Source organism: Apium graveolens, chromosome 2, assembly GCF_009905375.1.
Source record: "Apium graveolens cultivar Ventura chromosome 2, ASM990537v1, whole genome shotgun sequence".
NCBI classification, from domain to species: Eukaryota; Viridiplantae; Streptophyta; class Magnoliopsida; order Apiales; family Apiaceae; genus Apium; species Apium graveolens.
In genome coordinates, this window is record NC_133648.1 from 156,817,862 (window position 1) to 156,837,436 (window position 19,575).

Here is a 19,575-nt window from a genome sequence, read left to right on the forward strand (position 1 = left end):
ACAGTTTTCCAAGGGTGAGGAAAATGAGTTAGTAGCAGAATATGATCCTCCTACTACAAATCAATCAAGTGATGATTTTTATTCCTTGGAAGAGCTGGAGCAATTGGAAGATGAATCAATGGCCCAAATTGTCAAGAGATTCTCCCATGTCAGATTCAGGAGGAATCCCAAGCTTAAGTACAAGTCCAACTACAACAAATTCCAGAAAGGTGGATCTTCATCCTCTAACACCAGCAGTGGTGGGTACAAAATAGGGATGGTTGATCGAAGCACCATTAGATGCTATAACTGCAATGAGTTGGGACACTTTGCCACAGAATGTAGGAAGCCAAAGCAAGTAAGAAAGAACTCTGAAAGGGCTTATCTGGCAAAGGGAAGAAGCTGGGATGATACTGACAGTGAAGATGAAGATGAAGGAAATCTTGCTCTTATGGCTATTGATGGAAAAGCTTCATCGTCAAGAATAGAGGTAAAACTTTCTGATGCTGAAATGGTTTATCAACTAAGAGGTAACTTAGATTGTGCACGTCGTGATAATGAACTGTTAAGTTTAAAGATCACAGACCTTGAGAAAGAGGTCAATGAATTAAGACTTGTGCATATTAATCAAGACAAATTAAAAGAACAGGTATCTTTTCTAGAGAATAGAGTTGACTGTTATAGAAAACTCGAAACTATTCTCAAAGACAAGATCACCGGTCTTGAGACTAAGGTTAGAGCCTACTTCAATTCTTGTTCGAAGGCTAAAGAGTTCTACAGTAAGCAAGCTGTTAATCAAATATCTGGAATAGGTTATGATTACAATGCTGCTATTGGAGAATTAGGCATAAACTCCCCTCCTCATGTATGTGCTAAAGGGAGGGAAGTACCACATGTGCTTAAGGGTGTTGATGAACCCCTCTATAAAGCATCAATTGCTGAACCATTTGATGCGACCTCTTCTGTTATTCATGAAGAAATACGTGCTGAAGATCATGCTAATGAGAAGATTGTTTCCAAGTCAAGTGAGTCGAAAGTTCCAGTCAAAGTTGTGAAAGCAACTGAGACTAACTCAGACACACACGAGTTGGATAACAATAATTCCATGTCTACCATGCATAAATTACCTGCTGTTAATCACTCTCATAAAGCATGTAGTGTTGCTAATTGTATGTCTTGTGCTTTTAATATGATGTATGCTTATTTTAATGGTAAGCATGTGTCTAATGATAAGAGTACTACTCGTCAGCATGTGAATAACAAGAAGCATGATAGGTCTAAGACTGCTAGTCCTTCTAAGGCTAGAAAGGAGACATTTGTGCCTAAGCTTAAACAGAAATTTGTTAAGGCTGTTTACAAGGTCAAATGTTCAGTCATTGAGGATGTTGAGATCATTAAAATTAAAAATGTTGTTTTGCCTGACAAAGGACAATTCTACAAGTATGCCGGGCCCAACCAAGTTTGGGTTCCGAAGAAGGTCTAATCCATTTGAAGTGCAGGGCATCAGGTGTAACCGGTAGTGTGGATTCTTGACAGTGGATCATCAAGACATATGACCGGAGATAGAGCCCTGCTATCAAATGAGGATTGAGAAAGCTGGCCCCCTGGTTACCTTTGGAGATAACAGCAAAGGTGTATCCGAGGGATATGGCTGTTTGCAAGCTGGGAATGTTATCATTGTAATTTTGTATATTGTGCTAGGTTATTATCAGGAAGCAGTATCTAACATATAGCACCAGTGACGAAACTTGAGAATATTACGACATATCAGGCACCTGCTGCACATTACACTTGGAATTGTACTCTAGTAAGATGTGTACAAGTGTACTCCTGATTGGTGAGTTAAAAGAAGAAGTCAGTGCATCACAGTTCATGAACTTTGCAGTTGCAGATCTATTGGACTATGCAATCTCTTCTTCACAATCTCACTTCAGGTTGGTATGAACTAGTATACTGCTCAAGCAATCGTCAAGGACATGGTATGGCACTCTAACTGCAGTTACAATTTTATATGAATAAGTAGAGTCGTCATATTTATAACTATCTTATCACTAGGCACAATCATATTGTTTTATATGTGCAGTGATATATTGATTATGCAACATAACAATTAGTATCTAAAGTACTTGACAAGTATCGGTCAATGATATGTTGTTAACATTATGTTTCAGATATTTGTAAGCTTTTGACATGAATGAGAATTACTTAGACTTTACCCTAAGTGATCAATGTTTTATCAAAAACTCATTCATATTGAAAAACAAAATCAAACTTCTTTCTACATTAGTGATTTCTTATGTCATGTAAAATCTTTTGAAATCACTATTGTAAATCATTTTCTCTCTATTACCATATATTCTGTGTTACAGATTCAGTCTCCAATGGCTTTCTTTCATTAACAGTCATGAGGTTGAAAACCCACAACGTCTATCCCAGACTGTAAAGACAAACACAAAAACAGAACCAACCAACACTCTCTTACCACTAAATGTAGTATGAATGAGCGTGAGGGAGACAGTGCCTAGTGCACCACATAAGGAAGGTTCTGTAGTCAACCCAGTAGCTCTGTCTCCTACATAGATGAGTAGTATTTAAACCGAGACAACTGCTAGCCCCCATACATCTTCTCAAAAAGATGTAATGGCTGAAAAGGCACAAAAACAGTTACTAGATTCATTCTCTCAACAGGGTGCGTCTATTGAAATTTTGCCTGTCGGCCAAGGTATCCGATGTAGTGTCACCACTTCAAACATAATCAATTCTTGATGCACAAGGAGAGGTTACACACACAAAGGATGAGTTGACGGAAACAAGAGTTTCGACCATTTTAAGGTCAGATTCGATTGTTCAAGGTTCGTTAGTGGACCAATTGCCTTTACAGGTGTTAGGAGAGGATACTGATCCAAAAGCCATATGTCAGTGGTCAGTGTCTACCTCCCCAGGCTTAAATCCCCTGGATGCATCTGCGGATAGTGGATCTGACATAGGCGCAGATCGGCAACTTGTTGACAATGATTCAGATATTACCTGATAAGTCACAAGGAAATGTCTTCACAAACATTAGAAGGGAACTTTGATCTTTATGCTAAATTATTTGGATCATTGTTTACCTTCCCAGAATTCAAATCTGGAACCCTAAAAAGGAAACTAGCAACTTGTAAATTATGACTCAGATTCATCTGACGAGTTTAACAAGGATGGGGATTTGTGAACTCCCATTGCACCACCTGTGACCTCCTTAAGGATGGATAAGGTGATTTTCCTTGCAGGTACAGCTGGATTATGGAGCTATGAGAGAAGAGTGATACACTTGTGAGAATGAGTGTAAACACGAGTGGAGAGAAGAGTGAAACACATGTGAGGTACACTAAACAGGATCACACACTCACAGTGAGGAAGAAAGTGAAACTACTTGTTATTTCTTTTCCAACTAAGTGAAATATGAGAACTCCTTCTGACGACGGCATACATTCCTTCTTTAAGGGGGAGATAAAAGCTTAAGTAATAGTTTGGAGGATTCCTCAACTAAGGGGGAGAAATAGCAGGGAGTAAGAAAAAGATCCTACATGTACACCACACCATTGTTGTTTCTAACTACGGATCCTATTGTACGGGAGAGGTGGTAAACACAAGGTGATTTCCTAGTAAGGGAAGAAGCAGTTAGGGGAGTACCATTGGTTTTTATCTGCGGATCCTATTGTACGGGAGAGGTGGTAAAACGAAGGTGATCTTCTTTAATCAGTTGATTCTCATAGGGGGAGAAGCAAGAGATATGGGCTTCTCAACAGGAAATGTGGTTGTACAAATGAAGATGGAACTACTTGAAGATATGTTCAGTCTAGAGGAACATCTACTTGGAATCTGGAAAATGTTAAATCTCATCCAGAACTTTTCTGCTATTTACTTTGCATGTATGTTTATATCTTTTTCTTATTTGTTAGTTGAGTTATCCTCTAGGTATTTGTGTGTTATTGTCTAACAAACAAATAGGGGGAGATTGTAAGTCATATGTCAGAGACCTATTTGTACATTCGAGGATTCAACTCAACTCAAATAAGAATGTAATAAGTAAATAGTGGATCGACCGTCAGAGAGATCTCGCAAAGTAATATCTGTCAAAGGATTCAGAAACAAGGTTCATCTACAGACTTGAGGAGTTAATTCACTGGAAGAAGTTCAAGAAGTTGATCATGCCTCAGTGATATAAATCAAGATCGTGGATTTAATCAAGTGACAGAGATCTCGTCAGAGTATCATTAATTACAAGGATTTAATCTGGAGAAAATCAAAGTGTCAAAGTCAAGACATGAAGAAACGTCACGGAAGTTAGTCACTCATGAACCAGACAGTACATCGAGTGTCAACATTGAAGTGGTGGAATTGATTCATAATTCTCAGTGATTTTCAGAAGATATTCAGAAGAATGGATGCTGCTCAGGGTTAGTATTAATTCTCTATTAATTAATTAAATCATATAATTTAATTAAGAAAATAAATTATATCTGCAAAGATTAATTTATTGATTAATTAAATTAATTGATTAATTAATTCAGAATTAATTTTAGGAATTTTCAGAATTTAAATTGGATTAAAATCTGCATTAAATCAACAAGACAATTGAAAATGAACTAGCATGACAATCAGGATTGTCATACCGATTGTCATGCTAGGCCATTTTCAATAGTCTCACCGAAAGTTACACTAGGAGAAGGATTGTCTTGCTAGTTCATTCTGATTGTCATGCTAGTTCATTCAGATTGTCTTGCTAGTTCAATCAATTGTCCTACCGAAAGTCTTGCCAGCTATAGGATTGTCATGCCAATTCAATTCCATTCGGTTGTTGATTAAAAAGAGCAGAGAAGCAGCAACTAAATATCCAGAACTCATTTTCAAGAACAAAGAAAAGAAAGCAGCCGCCTTCAAACATTTTATTTTCTTCTCTGCTTACATCAAGATCAAAATTCTAGTTTGTTAATGTTAAATCCAAACCACTAGAATTATTTATCTTGTTCTTGTGTAACAATCTAGCGGATCAAAATCCCTAGAACTTAATCTCAAATCGCGTTTAGCATTTGATTCTAATTATTGCAAAAATAGAAAAAGTTCATGTCGAATTTATTCTAAATTTGTGATAATTAATTTGAGATTAATTCTTTGTAATCGATACAGTTGTTGTAACACCTTTCAAGTTTAATAATATTTTTATTTAACTTGAATTTTGTTTCACATTTTTTATTCCGCATTTAATTCGATTATTTGGTACTGTTTGTATTCAACCCCCTTCTACAAACAAATTGGGACCTAACATCCTTTATTGATCATACACTATCTTCGTGTACAAATTCCTATACCCAGTAGAGCCCTTATAATTGTCCCTGGAGACTAAGAACTAAACCAAAGCATAGTTCAGTGTACACAACATGACTATGATGACCTCAAATCTAAGGATACTTGTACAACTATCACTATGTGAACAACTGCTGACACGTGAGTGAACTCCATCAGTTGTTCAGCTGTGTGAGTCATGTTCAGTGAACTTATTCTATAATAAGCACCTACATACTAGCTATAGTGTCACCACACAAATGTCTATGAGAACAGACATCCTTCCTAATGAAGCAAGCATAGTATGTACTAATCTTTGCGGATTACTAATCCTACGACCAGGAAATATTTAAGTTTAGAGTTATCATCTTTTAGGTCTCATTATTATGATCTCATCATAATCCATAAAAAGCTTTACTCTAAACTATGGTATATCTTATTTAAACACTTAAATAGATAAAGCCCGCAATAAAACCAAAACAAGTCTTTTATTAATATCAATGAAATCAAAACAGATTACATAAAGTTATTCCTAAATCATCATACATGATTGGATTAGGACACATCTCTTTCAATCTCCCACTTGTACTAAAGCCAATCACTCTGGTATCTAATACCCATCTTGTCTTTATGACGATCAAAGTGACTTTGAGAAAGTGGCTTTGTGCGTGGGTCTGCTACGTTGTTATGTGTGTCAACTCTTTTGACGTCTCCTCTTTCAATACAATGCAAGAAATGTTACCGCGCTCCCACTAACCTTTTTGTAGACACATGGTTCATCTATGTTTTTTTGATAAAACCAAACTCTTTGATTGTCTCATCAAAACGGATGTTCCATCTACAAGAAGCTTGCTTTAAACCATATATGGTTCGCAGCAGCTTACACACTAGGTGTTCATTTCCCTTAGAAAGAAAACCCTCTGGTTGTGTCATATACACTTCCTCTTCAAGTTTCTCATTGAGGAAGGCCGTTTTCACGTCCATTTGCCAGATCTCATAGTCGTAGTAAGCAGCAATCGCAAGCAAAATCTGAATTGATTTTAACAGGGCTACAGGCAAAAAAGTTTCATTAAAGTCAATCCCTTGCCTTTATCTGAATCCTTTTGCCACGAGCTTGGCCTTATAGGTCTCCACCTGCCCATCTGCTCCAATCTTTCTTTAGTATAAGCACTTGCACTCAATAGGCTTAACACCTTTAGACGCCTCAACCAAAGTCCATACTTGGTTGGTATACATAGATTCCATTTCGGATTTCATGGCACTATGCCATTTCTCTGAGTCAACACTACTCATAGCCTCATTATAGGTCACAGGGTCGTCATCGTCAATGATTGACAACTCATTGTCATTCTCAATGACAAGGCCATAATACCTCTCAGGTTGGCGATACACTCTCCCTGACCTACGAATGGGCTGTTTCACAGAAGGTTGTTCAGTCTGAACAGGTGTTTCCACTTGATTCGTAGTAGTTTGTGCTTCTTGAACTTCACCAAGTTCAATTTTGCTCCCACTGTTTCCTTCAAGGATAAACTGCGTTTCCAAGAAGGTAGCATGTCTGGAGACAAACACCCGATGATCGGTGTAAAAGTAATACCCTAAAGTCTCTTTAGGATATCCCACAAAATTACATTTTACAGATCGAGATTCCAGCTTATCTGGGTCAACTTTCTTGACATAAGCTGGACATCCCTAAATCTTAACGTGTTTAAGACTCGGTTTCCTTTCTTTCCATATCTCATATGGAGTATATGGAGGAGTCCACTGGGAGACTATACCATTTTCTTTGAGATAAGCTAGAAACTCTCCATTCAAGTATTCACCACCTCGATCTGATCGAAGAGTTATAATACTATATTTGGTTTGTTTCTCCACTTCATACTTATATTCTTTGAACTTTTCAAAGGCTTCAGACTTGTGTTTCATCAAATACACATATCTGAATCTAGATCGATCATCTATGAAAGCAATGAAGTATGAAAATCCACCCATGGCTTGCGTAGACATTGGTCCACATACATCTGTGTGTACCAATCCTAGGAAATCTGCAGCCCTCTCACCATGTCCACTAAATGGAGATTTGGTCATTTTACCCAATAGACATGACTCGCGTGTAGGATATGATTCAAAATCAAAGGGGTCAAGTAACCCTTCCTTATGCAATGTCCGTAGTCTATTTTCACTAATATGACCAAGTCCGCAGTGCCACAAGAAAGTGAGATTTGCATCATCCCTTTTTCTTTTATTAGTATGTTCAATTTGCAGTAAATTATGCTCTACGTCACATACATATAGACCATTGTTTAAAATACCACTTCCATAAAGAATGTTATCTCTAAGAATTGAACATTTATTATTCTGAATAACAAACGAAAATTCAGCCAAGTCTAACATGGAATAGAAATAATATTCCTCACAATCGAGGGAACAAAATAATAATTATTTAGGATAATAGTCTTGCCCGTAGGCATATGTAAATGAAATGATCCTACAGCTTCAGCAGCAACTCTTGCTCCATTTTTCATCCGTAGAATCACCTCCTTTTCTTCAAGAGTCCTACTTCTCCTTAGTCCCTGCAACGAATTGCAAATATGAGAACCACAGGTGGTATCTAATACCCAAGTAGAAATTTGACTTAGTGACATATTAACTTCGATCATGAACATACCTGAATCAGAAGCGGTAGTCTCACTACCCTTCTTCTTATTCAATTATGCAAGGTAAGCCTTACAGTTCCTCTTGCAGTGCCCCACCTTGTTACAGTAAAAGCAAACAGCTTTGCTCTTGGGGTCTTCAGCTTTTGGTGGAACCGGCTTTTTCTTTTCACCTACTTTCTTCTTCTTGGAAGGGTTCTTCTTCCTTTTCTTAGGATTGGAACCTTCACCAATTAGAAGAACAGAACTCTTCTTAGGGGGGAAATTCGATTCCGCAGTCTTCAACATGTTGTGGAGTTCAGGCAGGCTGACATCCAGCTTATTTATGTGAAAGTTCACAACAAACTGCGAGAACGAACTCGGAAGTGATTGCAAGACCAAGTCTTGTCTCAGCTCCCCATCCATGGAAAAACCAAGTTGTCCAAGACGTTCAATCAAATTGATCATCTTAAGTACATGGTCATTCACAGATGATCTCTCAGACATCCTACAACCGAACAGTTCCTTCGATATCTCATATCGAGCTGTCCTCCCTGCCACATCATACAACTCTTGTAGATGCATAAGGATAGTGTGAGCATCCATATGCTCATGTTGCTTCTGTAGCTCAATGTTCATGGAAGCTAGCATGATGCATTGAGCAACATTTGCATCATCTATCCACTTACGATACACAACATGTTCATCATTATGTGCATCGCTAGCAGGTTCAGTAGGCTTAGGTGAGTCAAGTACATATTCCAGCTTCTCAACCCTGAGAACAATTCTCAAGTTTCGAAGCCAGTCAGCAAAATTAGGACCAGTCAACTTGTGAGCATCTAGTATACTCCGGAGTGATAGTGCAGAAGACATAACGAATATAGTAAATCTGTAAATGATGAACACATAACAACACTTAGCAAATATTCAATTTCATTTCAAGACACTATATGAATCGAGTCTTTATTCATAAGTGGCTCCCACTAGTTTATCTAATTTATACAACCCCTAAGTGAAAATTAAGCATTGATAATGCTGGTGGGAATAGGGATCTTACATTTCATCACACAACCTCGGCTGTAGCACGAAACGTCATGTGATGTTCAATAGGCAGACAACTCTTGTCAATTACATCTTATGTTATTCCCTAATAAAACTTTAGCCTCTTGAATAATTGAGTCACGGCTGTAGCACGACAAACTCAATATTCTAAGTCAAGTCTAACCCAACATTTCGTACAATTGAATCAGTTTCCAACGGCCCACAGTTGTAGCACGTAACGACCTTTAGATTCTAATTTAATGTACACATCTCTATGTAATAGACAAGTATTTTTTATTTCGAAATCAAAGCCCTCGGTTGTAGCACGAAACGACAATGATTTAAAAATAAGAACCACTTTCTACCATGTTGGAAGGCTATGACCGACACAAGCCCGTTGTGTTATTGGCCAATTACTACTTGGTATTATTTAATTTTAGATGGATTATATTATGTTACAATCATAATCATATTATAAAGAGATTCTTCCTTTTAAATTAAATATTTCAAATCAATAATCGATAATCAGATGATTCCCAGATCGGGGGGAGCATTGTCAAGAGGCGTCACTTAATACCCCTTTCTTACAGATAGAAATCTGTTTTTGACAGAATCATCCTTTCTCTCATTATTGTAAATTCATATTTAATTACTTACTTGTTTCATAAACACAAGAATCTCATGATTGTATTCATAATATTATTGTTAAGGCAAGAAATGATTCATATTCTAGATTTTCTAGAGCACGCCTTATATTAATTTAAGTTCGCCTAAATCTATCATCGCATGGTAAAATAGGCATATATCTCATATATAAAATTAAATAAACAAGTATATGTAAAGTGCAATAAAATAAATGTGTTTGGTTATGGCCCCATCCTATGTGATCTTTATCAAGCTCATGATAAAGATCAAGGTCAATCTAATATGGTGATGGAAATAAATACAACTACTTATTACATAAGTCTTCTTCTTTGTTTAGACTTCTTGTATGCCTCGTCTTCTTCTTTGTATCACCTCCATTGGATAGCCTTGTTGAGTCTTCAATTACATTACATGATTGAAAGTAAAACTAATCTAATGAACTTACAAGAATAACTCGAGTTACATTCGAGATTTATGATTACAAAGATTGACGACATGCAAGTCGTATTTAAAACCAAAACCAAAACCATTACACTCAGGTCGAAAGGCCATAACCATCCACCATGCTCATATAACACATAAAAGCATGTTAAAATACATAATCAGATCTTAACATATCATATTATTAGCCATTATCCTACTGCAATAATTCTTGCTAAGAAGTATCCATGATCTAATCATAAAAAGAAAATATGACAAAAATCAGAAAAATCAGAATCAAATCAGAAAAACAAGAATCACTGTTTACGGGCAGTAAACGACGTCAAACGCCTTACAGACGAGTCATTGATAGCTTAAACGCAACGAAAATGTAAATTTAAATCTTAACAAAAACCGAAACCCTCCGCAGGATCCATGCGAAAAATAATATTTAATTCGTAGTTCACTATGTGTACCTTAGGAAGCTTTACGCTAATGGAAAGATGGAGGTCTTTAATAGCGATCCAAGAATGATAAGCGGAGATCCCTAGCAGCTGCTCCTCAAGTGTGAAGCACTCCACCGGTATCCACCAAGAGATCAATGTAATGGAGGAGGAAGAGGTTGAGAGAATTAGTTGCCTCCCTCTATTTCTACTTTAGAATTAGGGTTTTTATTTGGGTTGAGGCAAATAGGGTTTATAATAGTATATTTATAGGCAAAATTTTCGGCTGAAAATTTTCCATAAAATATTATTATTATTAACCCTTTAATTGATTATTCTTATTAACCAATTAACTAATAATTAAAACACATTTTAATCATTAATCCCTTTTCTAAACACTTTAGAAAAATAATTCTGTCACTTGATTTAATTTCCAAAATTAAATTCTTAATTAATAATATTAAGAACTTTTCTTAATTAATTTATAATTAATTAAATCTCATTTAATCAATTATTAAATTTGCTAATTAATTATTTATTTCAAAAATAAATAATTATCAGCCATTATTAATTAATTCCTCCACCATTAAATCATTCTCTTTTATGGTGTGACCCTGTAGGTTCAATATTAAGTCGGTAGTAGAAATAAATAATAATAAACCTATTTTATCATTATTTATATAAATTCTCTAATTCATTAAATATGATTAATTAATTAATCATATTTATTCTACATCGTGAGGGATACTTCTCAGCATATCGCGATTATCCGGATAATACGAATTCACTACTTAGAATACCAAGAACCTATTCAGTGAGTAGTTACCGTACAATCAATTCCTTCTACCCTGCAATGTCACGATTAAATACAAGGCATGGAACTTGTGTCAAGCCTATCTTATTTAATCATTTGCTTTCCCATTCACTATGCTTAGTTCTATTTAATGTAAATTAAAAACTCCTTTCTAATTTCATTCACTCTGGCCAGAGATTCCTGAACTAGCATAAGTGGATCAGCATTGAACATTCTCTTCCTTCACTGGAAGGGGTAGATCCTTTATTGATCATACACTATCTTCGTGTACAAATTCATATACCCAGTAGAGCCCTTATAATTGTCCCTGAAGACTAATAACTAAACCAAAGTATAGTTCAGTGTACACAACATGACTATGATGACCTCAAGTCTAAGAATACTTGTACAACTATCACTATGTGAACAACTGCTGACACGTGAGTGAACTCCATCAGTTATTCAGCTGTGTGAGTCATGTTCAGTGAACTTATTCTATAATAAGCACCTACATACTAGATATACTGTCACCACACAAATGTCTATGAGAACAGACATCCTTCATAATGAAGCAAGCATAGTATGTACCTATCTTTGCGGATTACTAATTACCAGTTAATAATCCTACGACCAGGAAATATTTAAGTTTAGAGTTATCATCTTTTAGGTCTCATTATTATGATCTCATCATAATCCATAAAAAGCTTTACTCTAAACTATGGTGTATCTTATTTAAACACTTAAATAGATAAAGCCCGCAATAAAACCAAAACAAGTCTTTTATTAATATCAATGAAATCAAAACAGATTACATAAAAGTTATTCCTAAATCATCATACATGATTGGACTTAGGACACATCTCTTTCAAAACATACAAAAACGCATACATAACAGTCATGAAATATTGTATACATGTTATCATCATAAAACTAGTAAACACATAAACGAATTAAACACTATTCACAAGTAGCTCTGATACCATTGTTGGGTTTTGAGCACATAAAAGCAACGGAAACAGTAATTAAAAATGTAAAAAATCAGAATTTTAGAAACCCACCACAGGACCCATGCGAAAAACATATATTTAATTCGTAGATCAGATTGTTTACCTTAAGAAGCTTTACCAATTGGTTGACTAATGGAGATCCAAAGCTTGTTCAATCATCACGCATCCCGCTCTCGCGATCTACGCTCTATCGTTATCCACACGATTGCTTGAACTCAAGGATTGAATGTGTACTAGCACAAACTCGTTTCTTTTTGCTCTCTCCATCTTCTCCCTTAGTGGCTAGGATTTTAGTAAAAGTCTTGTTTGCCCACCAAAAATTAGCCACACAAGAGATATTATATAGAGAGTAGAAAAACGAATTATAACTCTTAACCAATTAGGAGTTATTATTAATTCGAAATTCCTATTTGTATTATAATTAAGTCTCACTTAATTATTTAACAAATAAATTTTATAATTAATATTAGTAAATTCGAATATCAATATTTATCTAATTAATTAAGTCATACTTAATTAATAATATAAATAATTGGAATTACTTTAATACCCAACACATTCAACCTTCTTACTTCTCCCAGGGTTTTGGACTGCTAGCTGTTGATACTCCAGATGTAGAATAAATTGTATAAGCTGTGGGGCTGTTTGCTTTTGAACTTGACACATAACTGCTCATGGAAGACCGTGGTGAAGTAAAAGATGTAGGGGCTGTAAACAATGAAGACCTGGGAAGTGGGCTTAGTGTTGACTTAAGATCCCCCTTAGACTTGGACACTGTCAATTTATCTTCGACCATATGGGCCAATTCCATGGCATGGTCCACTGTTAAAGGTCCGAGTAACCTGAATTTCGCCCTTATATCCTCCTGCAACCCATTAAGAAATTGTCCAAGAGACAATTCTTCAGACACATTATCTAAAGGAGCCAACAATTCTATGAATTTGAGACGGTAATCTGAGACATTGCCTCCTTGACGATGAGCCAGCCATTGCTCCTGTAGTGTTCCCTTGGATTGAGAGAGAAACTGTCTCTGTAGTAACACTTCACTTACTCCTAATTTTCAGTAGGTCGCCTCCTGTGTTTCCATTAAAACCAAATCAAGGCCTGCCCTTCGAGAGCCGCCATTGTGGCCTCCACCTTCTCTTCCTCTGTTAACCCATAAAAATTAAAGAACATCTCTGCTCGAAGTATCCAGCCGTCCGGGTTTGAGCCATCGAATAACGGCATATCCAGTTTTTTGTGTCTCCATGAAGATCTGTTTTGATAGCCCGTATTTCCTCCAGTTCCCGCTCCGAACCCGAAACCTAACCCATATCCACCATTCTCGGGTCCGCCCCCAGAACCCGACCCGATTTCCATGTACCCTTCTCTTTTCCTCCCCACACCGCTGCTACTTCCTTCTCCCAACCCCAATCCTCCATCATCTAGACGGTGACTGGTTCCCTGGACTTTGGTTTGACCCGATTGAAGGGTCGTAAAAGTAGATCGGATTTCCGCCTGGAACTTGAGTTGATCATCTCTCATGGTTGAGATTAAGGACTCATGTGTATCTCTCGCCCGATTAATTCTCCCTTCCAAACGAGTAATGGTCGTTGTTAGCTTATCATCTTGTTTCTTGGCTATTTCATCAAAAGAGGTAACGAATCTATTGATTAAGGTTTGTTGCATAGCTGCCACTGCTCCTATTACTGCTGCAGTTACTTCGACAGTAATGGTTTCTCTCATCGAACGGTGGGTTGTCTCTAGCTGCTCTTCTAGCTTTTTCAATCGGTCGTTTTTTGTATTGGGCGGCGCCATGGATCGATGAAATTGCTCTGATACCACTTTGCTAGAGACTGAATACTTGTAATAATTACTAGTGAATAACAACAAGTCTCTTAATTAATAAATCACCAAAGATTCTCAGCTACAACTTAACAAGACTCTGATTACAGATAAATTTACCACTTTCGAGAGGTGGCTGCTATCCTAGCTGACCCAAACTTTATTACAATAATCCGATAACATACCCTAGCTTGCAAAATGGCCTTTAAATCCTTTCTTTTCATTTGTTAAGAGCCTTTTGTCCTTTTGTTCCTCTCCGGCATAAGTTATCAACTTTGCCTCATTTCGTGGGGTCGTAGCAAAGTGTCAAATATAATAATTGGTCTACTCGGTATCAAGTACAATAGAGATTCAACCATACCTCTGTATCAGAAATATCCATTTTCTATACTTACGGTGTATAATTTATGATAAGATTAAATAGTATAAAAAATATGTGATTACTTTTTTCTGTACCCTTCAAAAAAATAATATTATAATACTTAATTTAATATGTTGTTACCGAGAATCAAACCAGGAAAATTTAGTAAAAATAATACTATAACATTTAATTTAATACGTTGTTAACAAGAATTGAACCTAAAAAATTTGATTATCCATATTACAAGTATTAACTGTTCGGATGATTCAATTTGAAAGATTTAACAATTATAAACAGGGGTTATCCAACAATAAATTATATCACAATTATGTAATTATAGTCTATAGTATAAACTGTTTGGTTATTATAATTTAGTATAGAAATATATATTTGCCAATTAAAATTACGGGTTAAATGCGGGGTGATGACCTTAAACATCCATCACAAAAAAAGATGGTCCAAAATGTCCAGATTCGAAACTGATACCCGAAATATCAAACTGATGCGTATGTAGTAAATGTGTATCTAGAAATAAATATTGTGAGAATGTGCATCACGGAATAAGCATGTATCACATATACATTTTTTTCTTTTATTTCAAAACTGGAAAAAGTAAAAAAAAAAAAAAACAAATAAAGTCGAATACAAATTTCTGTTATGCGTGTATAGTATATGCATGAATTACTGTATCCTCTGTAAATATTAAAAAAAATAATAGGTTAAGACAATCATTCTAAAATTGTGTATTAGGAATGCCGTGTCTTCTTACTTTTTCTATACACGCTCGGTGAAATATGTGTATCGGTGAAATATGTGTATCGTTGGTATGTAGGGGCGTCTCCGGATAAATAGGTATTGTGGAGTTAGGGGTGGTAAAATCAGACACCACCCGAAATCCGACACGAACCCAACCCGCAAAAGTATGAATTAAAATCCGACACGAACCCAACCCGCAAAAGTACGAATTAGGTTTGAGGATTTTGACTTTCGGGTCGAGTTCGGGTTGGGTAAAAATTTGCCCGAAAAAATCAGGTCATTTTCGGGTTGAACCGAAATACCCGAAACCGACCTGTTTATTTAAATAATTAATATATATATATTATATGTATATAAATGATAGATATATTTTATAAATCATTTGTAATATTGGGTTTTATTATATTTCTATTTTTTATATTAGTTTGGCATAACATTTTAATTTTGGAATGATGTAAATAAATTTTTTTAATTTTTAATTTTTTTCCAAATTTTTGGGTTATTTTGAGTCAAACAGGTCAATTTCGGGTTACCCGGATACCTACCAGGTCGGGTTCGTGTTACAATTTTTGAACTCGTTTCGGATCGGGTCGGGTTCGAGACAGACTAAAAAAAATCAGTTACATGCAAACCGATACAAACCTAACCCAAAACCCGAAATTGCTTATGTGAAGTATTGTTGCTGAAACTTTGGATATTTTGACTTAAATGTGAAACTAAGCAGAAACCATGCACGTGCCCTAAAAAAGGCTAACCAACGGCCTAGTTTGACTAAATTATGAGACAAAATAAAATCTGTTTGAAAACTAAAATGGAGCGCAGGCATCCACCCAGCCCAAACCTAAGTATTGTAATAATCTAATATAATAAAATTTTGATCAGTCTAACAAGAGAGCCCGTTACATATATTTATTTTTAGATAGGAGAGAAGGACTTTTTACATTTATTCTTATTATCTAAATTAATAGACGTCAGTTCATAATTAAAATATGATCTAAAATTTAATTTAATGTTATCATATATTCTCTTTTATAAATATTTATTATAACAATATATCTTAAATAATTTTTAATTATTATTTATTTATTAACCAAAATTAAAAATTCTTTTATTATATTAACTATGCTTTAGTTAAAAATTATATAAATGTAAAAAATGTTTGTTAATTTTATTTTTTTTCATTTTTAATTTATAATATTTTTATAAATATAAAAAAATAAAGTATTGTCATTAAATATTTTTGATTTAAATACTTATTTTATTTTTAACCGTATTGAATATAAAATAACTTAAATTTAAAATAATATATTAAATATAAACAATATCAATGTAGGTAAATTGTTATAGATCCAATAAAATATTAGGTAATAAATTTAACAAGATGGTCTCGGGGATGATGACTTGGTGTGCATCTCTCTGGCTATCTGTCTCCACTTGAACAAACTACTCTCAAGAATGATTCAGCACACCTGGCTATAATTTGGTCTCAAAATTATCTTTATATTACCGTTAATATTATTGTCTTCTACTTGCAAATATTTCCTCTCTACTTAAAATTTTGTTTTTCTAAAAAGAAATCTCATTTGGCAACCGTTTAAACCCCATTTTTCCCACCATCTCCACCTCCTCCCCCTCACTTTGTTGCTTATTATTACATACATTTCCAAGATCCATATCTCCACTCTCAAAATCACTTGTTTTAATCTTTCTTCAACTATGATCCTCTTTTCTTCAACAACCCCTTTGGTTTTCTTCATCATCTTGTTGTTGTTTTTCAACACCACGTCTTCCCAAGAAAACGTGAGTTTCAACTTCCCATCATTCACTTCTCTTCGAAACCTCACTCTCCTGGGTGACTCTTTTCTCCGTGATGGCGTCATTGGACTCACTAAACAACTTGGTGTCCCCTCATCAAGCTCCGGCACCATCATTTACAATTACCCCATTCAATTCTCTGCTTCTTTCTCTACTTGTTTCTCTTTTTCTATTAATAATCTCAATCCGGGCTCTTTCGGTGATGGGCTGGCTTTCTTTATCTCCCCTGATAATCAGACTTTAGGTAGCCCTGGTGGGTATTTAGGCCTTTTCAATTCAACTCTCCTCACTAACAACAACTTTGTTGCTATAGAATTCGACACCAGACAAGATTTGCATTTTGATGACCCTAATGACAATCATGTAGGCTTGGATATTCATGGTCTTACTTCTATCAAGACTGCTGATGTTATTAACATTGGGATTGATCTCAAAAGTGGGAATTTGATTACAGCTTGGATTGATTATAAAGATGATAAGAAGATTTTACAGGTTTTTTTGAGTTACTCTAGTAGTAAACCTGTGGAGCCTGTTTTGGTAGTGGATATTGATCTTTCTGAGTATCTTAGACAGTTTAAGTATGTTGGGTTTTCAGCTTCTACTGAAGGAAGTACAGAAACCCATCTTCTTCAAACTTGGAGTTTCTCCACTTTTGGGCTTAAGTCGGTTAGCCCAAGATTTCCCCCTCATAATGTGTCTGATAGTTCTGTGATTATAAGTCCTCCCATGATTCCGGCTTCTGGGAAAGATACTAAACATCATAACAGGATTGGCTGGGGTCTTGGCATTGCCGGTCCTGCGTTCTTTTGCGTTTTTCTTGGCCTGTTTGCCTATATTTCTGTTAAGAAATGGAAAGGGATGAGAATGGATAAGTCTATCAAGGCTGAGCTTGTGACTGGTCCTAGACAATTCAGTTACAAAGAGCTAAAAATTGCTACTAAAGGGTTTCATGCTAGCAGGATTATAGGTCATGGAGCATTTGGCACTGTCTACAAGGCCTTTTTCATGTCATTGGGTACGATGTCCGCTGTTAAAAGATCCAAGCATTCTCATGAAGGTAAAAGTGAGTTTCTTGCTGAATTGTCGATTATAGCTTGTTTGAGGCATAAGAATTTAGTTCAGCTTCAAGGTTGGTGTGCTGAAAAGGGTGAATTGTTGCTTGTCTATGAGTTTATGCCAAATGGAAGTCTTGATAATCTATTGTATCCAGATTCTGAACAAGGGTTCATACTGAAATGGTTACACAGATATAATATTGCTGTCGGCTTGGCCTCTGTTTTGACTTATTTGCATCAAGAATGTGAACAGCAAGTGATTCACAGAGACATAAAGACTAGTAACATTATGCTGGATGCAAATTTTAATGCCAGGCTTGGAGATTTTGGGTTGGCAAGGCTGATGGATCATGACAAGAGCCCCGTCTCGACACTGACTGCGGGAACGATGGGGTACCTGGCTCCTGAGTATCTTCAGTATGGAAAAGCAACTGAGAAAACTGATGTTTTTAGCTATGGTGTCGTAATACTTGAGCTGGCCTGTGGAAGAAGGCCAATTGATAAGGAAATAGAAGGTCAGAAAATGGTGAATTTGGTTGATTGGGTTTGGGGATTGCATTCTCAGGGGAGGCTTGTTGAAGCTGTTGACAGACGCTTGAATGGCGAGTTCAATGTGGAAGAAGCAAAGATGTTGTTGCTTGTTGGTCTCAGCTGTGCTAATCCAGATAGTTCTGAGAGACCTACAATGAGAAGAGTGTTCCAAATTCTTAATGGCGAGGCAGAGCCTATGTTGGTGCCAAAGATGAAACCAACTCTCTCTTTTTCTAATCATTTGCTATTAAGTCTTGAGGACATTGTTTCTGATTGTGAAGAAAGTCAGACCCCTGAGCGCATCTTGGAGATCAATGTTGTATAACTCACAAAGCAAAATGCAAGTAGCTTTTGTCCTATATTCTTTCATTGTTCTATAGAGGAGTTGTTTGTATCACAGTATAAGGTAGCTGGAAGTTATGATAGTTCACTGGTGCAAGTTCAAAGCATCATTGAACTGTTTTTTTTTAACTGTATCTTGAATACTTTACACTATAGGTTGGTCCTAGATTAGAGCTTTTATCTTGTTTACATGTTAATCTGGTTAAATTTTGAAGTATAATAAATGTAAACTTGTATGCAGAGCTTTTGATATTAAATGAGAACATATATTATGCAGTAGACCAAATATCTCATGTTTTCAGATTTCTAGATGGGGTTCCTTAAGGTTAGCTAATTATATGTGAGCAGGGTTATTTTCAAGATTTGTTTTTTCTCAAATGCAATGTACTGTAGACTATGCTTTCATAATACTAGAAGTTGAATTTGATTGATGTACATTTCATTTCATACATTATTTTCAGAATGCATAAATTTGTTCTAGTGGTATTGATTTTTAAACATTTATAGTAATTAATATAAAAATGATGTCAGTACCAACATTTCCTAATTTTTTTTTAAAAAAAAAAAGGAAATCCAAAACGAATAAATGAAACAAATAGTAATTCCAT

General features: G+C 35.7%; 1 protein-coding gene across 1 annotated transcript; it reads left to right on the top strand.

Moving 5' to 3' along the window:
- The first annotated feature begins 16,748 nt into the window (after window positions 1-16,748).
- Window positions 16,749-19,232, top strand: LOC141707939 (putative L-type lectin-domain containing receptor kinase S.7). Its single transcript, XM_074511391.1, has one exon. It carries the CDS (start codon window positions 16,941-16,943, stop codon window positions 18,948-18,950), a length of 2,010 nt encoding a protein of 669 aa, XP_074367492.1. The 5' UTR covers window positions 16,749-16,940; the 3' UTR covers window positions 18,951-19,232.
- The last annotated feature ends 343 nt before the right edge of the window (window positions 19,233-19,575 follow it).